Source organism: Quercus lobata, chromosome 7, assembly GCF_001633185.2.
Source record: "Quercus lobata isolate SW786 chromosome 7, ValleyOak3.0 Primary Assembly, whole genome shotgun sequence".
Lineage (NCBI taxonomy): Eukaryota > Viridiplantae > Streptophyta > Magnoliopsida > Fagales > Fagaceae > Quercus > Quercus lobata.
Window position 1 is genome coordinate 42035424 of NC_044910.1, and position 9262 is coordinate 42044685.

The 9262-nt window shown below is 33.6% G+C and overlaps 1 protein-coding gene across 1 annotated transcript; it reads right to left on the bottom strand.

Annotated features, from left to right (window-relative positions):
- Positions 1–7635: 7635 nt before the first annotated feature.
- On the bottom strand, positions 7636–9004 carry LOC115953526 (thaumatin-like protein 1). Its single transcript, XM_031071238.1, has 2 exons — positions 8895–9004; positions 7636–8449 (listed from the first exon to the last, which is right to left on the bottom strand). The coding sequence occupies exons 1-2, from the start codon at positions 8947–8949 to the stop codon at positions 7770–7772; spliced, it is 735 nt and encodes a 244-aa protein (XP_030927098.1). The 5' UTR covers positions 8950–9004; the 3' UTR covers positions 7636–7769.
- Positions 9005–9262: the final 258 nt, after the last annotated feature.

Consider the following 9262-nt stretch of genomic DNA (forward strand, 5'->3'; position numbering starts at 1 on the left):
AGACGAAGAAGAAACACTATTTCCAATCTCGATAAGAGGAGGGAAACTCCAAAACAATTTTTGACTTCTTATCCCAAGGCCTAAACTCTCAATAACCTTTGAGTTTCAACCACCTTGATAAAATCTCCATCATTCACAGTCGACCAAATCACCATACAACACACCATTATCTTCCAAGCGTTCGAAATGAGTTGTCCCGAAGCAATCTTTAGATGAAAAAGAACTTCTCTATAGAATGGGTGGACGGGAAAACGCAACCCACATTGGAAATATGATTCATAGAAACATACCTCCTCAGGTAAGAAGGTGCAAGCTCTTTCATCCACCTCAGGAAGCCTAACTAAGGCTAGGGGAGGAAATTGGTACTTACTAACAATCCTATCCCTTGTTTTTTCACAATCTTTTCTTGAATACCCACACTTTTCTTTCCAAGCCTGAAATGTTACTGCAAGAGATGAAGTGGTGTCCATCTCTTGAGAAACAGTTTTCACACTAAAGGATAAGCCAGTCTCTAAATCACTAGATTTTAGTTTATCCCCAGACATTACTCTCTCTTGTAAAAACTAAGCAAAACCAATTGAAAAAATGAAACAAAGGGTACAACGACAGCAAAACGTCCCTCAAAGGGGTCTCTCGGGTCACACACACACACCTACTTTAGGTTTTCTCCTACCAAAAGTTTGAAGGAAAAAACACAACCGAGTAAAGAAAAGAGAAATTGAAGGGGAATCAAACCAAACAAGAGAGTAATCAACCATTAATGATCAAAAGAGAAGAACTCACCCGGGAGTGAAGAAGTACAATGCTTGGAGTTAAAAACCAAACAGAGGAATAAGGAAAAAAAGAAAGGGAACGGTTTTAAGAGAGCAGACAAAAAATTAGGGCATAGAAATATCACCGAGTCCCAATGCATGAACCACCAATCAAGAAATGACACGTGGTAGAAGTTCGGCCAAAAAAGTCACACCTCATAAATGCGGCAAGAATGGAATTTGAAGCGACACAGACGAACAAAATTCATTCCTACAAATTGTCTTCTTCTAGATGAACAATTTCAAAATGAGGGGGCGACTGATGAATCAGAAAATAATTCTTCCAAGCAATATTAAATGGACATTAATGCACTCCCAGTAATTGACATAACCTCCAGCAGTTTCTGTAACCAATAATTATTAAAGATGGCCAAAATCAATAGCCTGAAACGTTATAGAGGCAGTAAAGCCCAATCAATAGCGTAATGAAGGTAGGTCATAAAGGCTCAGCCTTTATAAAAGGAATGGCACAAAGAGAAGCAAGGTACACACAAAATATACTTAGAAAACCCTAGAGAAGCTCTGATTGCTCTATTATCTGCTGCCATTCTAACTTTATCATCAGAGGGTTTTAAGGAAACACCCCATTGGTGTTTTCTCCACCAAAACCTTTCTTTTATTTTGCAGGCACACATTGAAGGCGTTGGCTCTGTTGGACGAACAACATACTGACGATTTCAGACATCATTAGTAATTACATTATATGTTTTGATTTGTTGTATTTTGTTAGTCTTACCTGATGTTTTGTTAGTTTCTTTTTCTTTTCTAGGAGGAGGAAAAGAATATTTGATATTTTATCTTATAGGGATGGCAATGGAATGGGGCAGAGCCGAAGAATGGGGTCTTTATCCTCGCCCCGCATGGTTCTATCTCGTCCCATCTTGGCCCCTCCCTATATGACGGGGAAAATTTTCTTGCCCCATCCCTACCACTTAGGGTCTTGTGAAACCTTGCCCCACCCAATAAAATTCTACTTCTTGTTAATTTGCCCCCACACTTATTACGGTTTTTTTTTTTTCAATAAAATCTGTTTTATTAATAAAACTATGTTTGAAATTACAACTAAAATTATCCTATCAAATCAAATTAATTTTTAGCAAAAACTAAATAATATTACCCAAGTATTTAACAAGACAATATCATAGCCAAAGGAAAAAAAAATCATAGTATAACACATAACAAAATAATCCAAACTCCTAAACATGACAAAATACAAATTGCCTAGTCCTTTAAAAATAATTTCCACTTTCTTCCATCATTATTCAATGGTATACAAATTTGTTTCTAATAAAGACAAAAGAAAACTTCAAAAAATCAAAGATTAGTAATGCATAAGAGTCCAAAATTAGTATCTTATTTCCAACTTTGCTAGAAAGAAAAGGGAGATAGAGAGCCACATTGGGTAGAATAAAATAAGCTAATATTGATATATTTGTTTAAATAGCATTTTTGGGGTATAAAAAATTTACAATTATAAACCTTATCACCGTGGGGCAAGGTGGATTGGGTCTAAAAAATCTAAACTCATCCCTACCTTGCCCTATGGTGTAGGGCTAAAATCTCACCAATTCCCGCCCCACATTTGCAGGGTAGGTCAAGCGAGACGGGGCAAAATGTCAACCCTAAGTTGCTCTCTCTTTCTCATTGTTTGAATTAGGATTCTTTTCTAGTCATGGACAAAACAAGACAAGCCCATACATGGGCTTTGCATCCTGGGTTGGATTATGGTGAACGTGCACCTAACAATTATTAGGGTACGGATGCTCTTAGGGCATTTGTTAATGGACTATTTTTGGAAACTTTTAACAACACATTAATGGGAAACATATGAGGCTATTAAAAAGGCAATTTTTTTTTTTTTTCTTATCCCATAAAGAATTTTTAAAAATATTTCAGAAACCAATACCCTTTATTCCCTCGTACTTATATAAAACCTCCCTTTATTTAGTTGTTACACTTTTAGAAGTTTTTATTTTGGTAGATTATATAATTCTCTTGAGATGGGTTCAAGTTACACATGGTGTAACTCTAAAGAGTTACACCTTTTTTAAACCATTGAATTTAAGTAGATCCAACGGTAAAAAAAGACCCTCATTTATTATATTTTATATCTATCTCTAAATCCAAAAAAGTGTTATATTTGACTCTCTCTACGTTTCTCTCTCTATCTCTTTCTCCTCCACCGTTGTTCCACCTCCATGGATAGATTGCCGGCATAAGATGGAAAAAAAAAATGAAATACAAGATTTTAGAAATTTTCTGTGTTCTTAATCTGTCTCTCACTCTCTGACAAGAAAGACTCGTAACTCAATGGTTTGTGCCCAAACTCTTCCCTTCTTTTATCTTCTTCAACGCATATACTATCCAAATTCTGCCCTACCTTAATATATCTCAAATACTGTATTTTTTTCTCAAAAATGTTCTACATCCAGTGAAATTCAGCCTCATAGATCTTGAAAAGATCTTTCCCTTGACTTCTACTTGTTTCTCTCAAATTTGCCCACTGCTTCAATTGCTCCCCAATATTAATATTAGTACCTCCCTTCAATAACAAATCCACAATAGCATCTTTACACTCATCATCATTTAATACGATTTCAACATTAGCACTAGAAGTAACAGCGGCTCCATCATTCGGCACAAGAAGCTCTCCATGCAACATTCTCTTGTCGAAAACTACACAAGAGAAGTCCTCATTGAATAAAATCTTCTCATGATAAGCAACACAAGTTTCACCTTTAATCTTATCATTTGCAAGACTGAAGCAGAGCACGTACAACCCACAAATATGGCCGAGATCAGCCAAGAACTTGAACACACGATTAAGCTCTGAGATGTCAAGAAAGCATGCTAAGAGCAGAGTGTGGTTCATCCAATGTTCCTTAAGCAGCTGTTCCGGAATTCGCTTCTTAAGCATTTCCATTTTTTTTTTTCCTTCTTCTGCCGGCAATCTATCCATGGAGGTGGAACAATGGTGGAGGAGAAAGAGATAGAGAGAGAAACGTAGAGAGAGAGAGAGAGAGAGAGTCAAATATAACACTTTTTTTTGGGTTTAGAGTTAAATATAAAATATAATAAATGAGGGATAATTAATGAGATTCTAATCTAAATATTAGCATTAATGAGGGTCTTTTTTTGACTATTGGATCTACTTAAATCCAATGGTTTAAAAAAGGTGTAACTTGAACCTATCTCAATTCTCTTTGTTGATTAGTGAGTGGTTTCAAATTATTCTCTCCATCCCATTTTGTTAGGAATGTTTAGAAAATCTAACATTTTCTCCAAAACAATATCCAACATTTTAAGCAAACTTTATTTATGGCACCTTTTTTTTTTTTTTTTTTTTTTTTTTTTTCACATAAAAGTGTACAAATTTTCAAAATGAAATAGAGACATAATAATATGGGACAAGGGAGTACATCATAAACTTTTAAAAAGTTTTAGATAAAGCACTAACATTAGTTAAATTGTCTCTTCAGCAAGATATTGTTAACGAAAGTACTTATTTGGGCATTAAAATACTTGTCATATAAATATAAAGTTGTATTTTATTTATAAAAAAATCACCAAAAGATTAAAGTTAAAAATTTATTTATCCATAAGATTTTTACAATTATTTTGTGAACTTTTTTTTGATGTGCCAAAATGTTATTTGAAAGCATTTTGTTCAAGATAAGTTATAATTACTATTTGGATGGATTTCCACTACTTTTTGTTAATAATAACGCACTCATAACTTGTGGGTTTTAGTTAGCACAACTGGTAAAGTCTCTGGTGGTTGAATAAGAGATCTGAGATTTAATCTCTACCTACACGAAAAATTGATTGGTGTTTTGGTCTGATAATAAAAAAACTATCATTAGAAGCGAACGCTATAAATTGAAAACTCCCTAAAAAAATAAAAATAAATAACACACTCATGACCGGTTGAATTGAAACATTTTAAAAATTTTATGGTTGTACTCAAACCTTTTAAAATATTGGATTTAATCAACGTCAAATTAAAGGAGAAATTGTGAAAATGTTGTGACATAACATTTTTTTTTTTTTTTTGCTCTCAAATAGAATACTACTTTAACCTAATCTAAGTGTATATATATGTGAAACTCATTTTTTGAGACTAAAACCTTGGTCTTTGCCCCCCACACCCATAAGTAGGAGTGGTATTAGGTCAAGTCGAATTGGGTTCACTGTGACTTGCAACCCAACCCAATAGAAAGCGGGTTTGCCTAGCTGAAACTCAACCCAACCCGAAAATTCAGGTCGATTTTATTGGGTTTTAGATCGGTTCTCGGGTTGGACAGGTTTTTGTTTTTTTTTGACAAGTTGGACAGATTTTTATACTCAACTCAGAAAAATTACTTACTCTATTTCTCAGACTTACCATTTAAAAGTTGTCATGGTTTTATTATTATTTTTAAACGTCCATGTTGGAAGGATCTCCACTTTTTATGATGATAAATATTAATGTGTGAATAGGACTGAGGTGAACCAAAATGGAAAGAATGAATCGAATAGGATCAAAGTGGACCGAGTAAGACCGAAATGGACAAATTAAATAGGACCAATGTGGACCGAATAGGGCCAATACGGATTGAATGGACCGAATAAGACCAAAGTGGACTGGATAAAACTGAATTGATCGAATATAATTTATTGGACAGAGTGGACCAAATAAAACCAATGTGGATTGAATAAGAATTTTGAATATTTATTATTTTTATAGCATTTTTAGGGCTCATATTTCTAATTTTTAATAGCTATTTGCTTTGTATTTTTTATCTCAAAACTAAAGAGTTTAGCCCAAATATAATAAAATTTCATACTTTTCAACCCAAAAATTAAGGAAAAAAAATGAATTTTTAAGCTAAACTTGAAAATGGATTGAAGGGGATCAAAATTGACCAAGTGCACCAAATTGGACTGAAGTGCACTTAATTAGATTGAATAGAAATTGTTTAATTTTTAGGGAGAATAAATTAACTGCAAAAAAATTTTAGAGAAAAAATTAGACATTATATTACAATACATTTTTTATTTATTCGAATAGTGTAAATAAAAGCCACTATCATTCAATGAGGCGCTATTTATAGGGGTGGGTCAATGGGTTGTATGGTTTAAATTTCCCTCCTTTTCATCCTTCTAGAAGTTTTTTAACTTGTTTTAATCCTCATGCACGTTACTGAGTACTGAGTGTTTGAGTTTGTAAGAGTTGCCAAAATTCGAATTTGATAGGATGCTAGACACAATCGACACTAGTGTCCTAGGAAATCTCCAATTTTGTTGTTTGCGCAATCTTAGCTTGATTTTCTGATTTTTTTTAAGGATAATTACAAGTTTAAAAGCCACTTTTTAGCTACTTACTAATCAGATTATTATCTTTACTAAACTCATTACACACGCTTTGCGCATGCAATAATGCTCTTTTTTATTTTTGTTTTTGTTTTTTCTAGTTTAGTTTTATAATGTTTAAAAGTCGTATATAAATAACCGTGTGTATTTTCTTAAAAAAAGAAATAAAGAGGTAAAATAATGTGGAATAATGTTTAAAAATGAGATAGGAAAACATAAGAAGTTGAAATGCAATGGGACATTTGAATTTATTGATTAGGGTAAGAATTGCGATAAGCAAAAAATTTTGAATTTAAGCAAAAAAAGTATGATATACGTTAGTGTGGATGGATGGAGATTTGCAATAACTATATAGAATTTAGACAACAAAAATTTTGGAATGTTTTAAAGAATTTTGAAAAAAAAAAGGGAAAAATATATTTTGGGATAAGAATGAGTAGTTTTTACGTGAGGTAGTGAATTTTTTTTTTTTTTTTTGAAGAAGTAATTTTGTAATTTTTTTATGAAAATAATTGAAGTATTTGAATACAAATAGATAACAAATATAGGTAGGAATCAGACACTTGAATATGAATGAGTTGTGAGAATAACGGTTTTGTCCCCCCTTTTATACATGAGATAGTATTACTCTTTTAAAAATTTTGGAAGAAGTAATTTTGTATATATTTTTTTAATAAAGACATTTGAAGTATTTGAATTTAAATAGATAACAAATACAGATAGAAATAAGCCATTTGAATACAAATGGGTGGTGAGAATAACGAATTTTTTTTTTAATCCTATTGTACATGAGATAGCATTACTGTTTTAACATTTTTTGCTTTTTTTTTTTGTAGGAAAAAAAATTAAACTAAAGGGTATGTTATTTCAAAATTTGTATGAGTGTATTTTGGTATGCCAAAAATTGAAGACGAAATAGGGGAATCCGCTTATTAATATTATAGATGATTTTTAACTTTTAATTTTAAAAAAGCCAAATTAAAGATTATATGATTTTATGATAATTTTTAATTTCCTTGTTTGTCTGAAAATCAAACCATGAGATTTTGACATGAACATAGTTTCCTTTCAAATTAGTTTGGAGAGAAACCCTTTAAAATCCTCATATATTTTTATATTGAGTGTGAATTTTGAAAATCTAACCGTTGAATTACATATTTTTATTATATCATTCATGCTTGCAAAATTTCAAGAAAATCATATATATATATATATATATATATGTACACGTGTGTGTGTGTAAGAAGTTTGATGAGTTTATTTCCAAACTAGTTTAGAAATAAACTTTGTTCTTTTGATATGAAATTAATTTCAATTAATTCAACTAGAGATAACCTTGCATGCGATCAATAGTATACACTATGAAGATATCCTTGCTTTAAGGATGAGTCATCCGGTAAAATTAAAGTTAAAGGGGAATTGGAAGGGTGCACGTATATAGTAAATGTAAGGATGACAAAAGCCTCTTGTGAGGATATTAATTTGTTACGTTTTATTCAAATATTTATTTCATTGACACAAACATACATGTGCCTTAGTACATGAAACTTATCAGCTTCTTATTACTAATTAAAGAGAAGGGAACGCATAATTCCACTCCCTAATTTATGGACAGAAAGTGATAACGTAGTTGGGTGCACCAGAGCAAGTAAATGTGCTGTTCTGATCGTCATAAGCATAGCTATAAGCTTGAGGACATTGCTGCTCAAAGATCTGAGAGTAGTTTGTGGGTGGACATGTTTCAGGCTTGTCATATGCGCCAGTGCAACAATATTGTGGTTCATTGAAAGCGATACATGCACTCTTGCAAGCAATAACGCTCCCATCAGACCCTTTCACTTGCAGCTCTGCTGGGCAAGCCGCGTTCACGTTGGCTGGACAGCTTGAGGCCTTGCATTCGCCAGTTCCGCCTTGTGTGGCTACTGAAACAGGCAAGTTGAACCCATCTACAAGGCTAACATCATAGAAGTCCATTCCACCATCGGCGGCTATGTTGATTTCTACCAAAGAAGCTGGCGGAACTGCACCGTTACCATTGCATGAAACTTGACCAGAGCTACATTCTGCAGTAGCGCAACTGAACCTTCCCGAGCTATCTGTGGAGCATAGGGTTCGGGCCCAGAATCGGCCTTTCCATGGAGCTTGGACATCTATTGCTGAGGATGCTGTAGATGCTAACTCAAACCCAGTAGTTGATAATTGCGGTTTTTGATCTGAAGTTAAGGTTCCTGGCCAAACGGTATATGGACAGTTGTTTGTGAAAGTTATTCTAGCAGAGTGAGCACCTGCATGGAATGTATATAACCAAAATCTTCGTCACCATTTTGAACATGAAAATAAAACCTGTATTGTAAGCAGCAAATATAAGTAGGAGATGCAACGTTAATTTTAACGTGTAGATCACACGTATCATGATGATGCATGGTTATAATTCGACGGGCTGCAATTATAGGAATAACTATCAAAAGTAAATAAATATGAGCCGTGATAAGAAGAATATGCGTGAACTCTATGCCTTATTAGTGAGGTTTCATGAGTTTATTGTGTAAGTTCCCATATGATGAAGAAAGGGGCAAACCAAAACTGCCAGTGTGATGAATGACTTGTAGCAACCTAGAATTTTGTGATTCTTTTGGCTGTATATTAAGCACTTCTATAGAGAGAGAGAGAGAGAGAGAGAGAGAGAGAGAGGGTGTGATGCTGTAAATAGTAATTAGTGAGGAGGCATACCAGATAGGAAAAAGAAGGCCAAGGTGAGGCCGTAGAGTGCCAGAGTTTTCATCATTGTATAAAATCGTTGCTTTAAATTGGTGGTATATAAGAACTAACAAGTATGTGTACGTGGTATGATGGTGAATGGTGATAATCCGAAGAACTTGGTTGGCTATATATATAGGCTTATACGCGGTTGCGGATTTCAAGGCAGTCCATACGGGGAAACTAGACTTGGACTTTTCTTCTTCTTCTTTATTATTATTATATTATTTATTTTTTTGTTGGGAGCAAGCTTGGACTTTTCATTGCGACTGTATCATTATTTGTTACGTAGGAGAAGCATGTAGCTGAGGAACTCGGTGTATTTTACAACAGCGGGTTGT

Coding starts and splice junctions, on each gene's coding strand:
- LOC115953526 (XM_031071238.1), bottom strand. CDS start 8,949: ATGATGAAAACTCTGGCACTCTACGGCCTCACCTTGGCCTTCTTTTTC. Junction 8,450..8,894: donor GGCCTTCTTTTTCCTATCTG/GTATGCCTCCTC, acceptor CATTCCATGCAG/GTGCTCACTCTGCTAGAATA.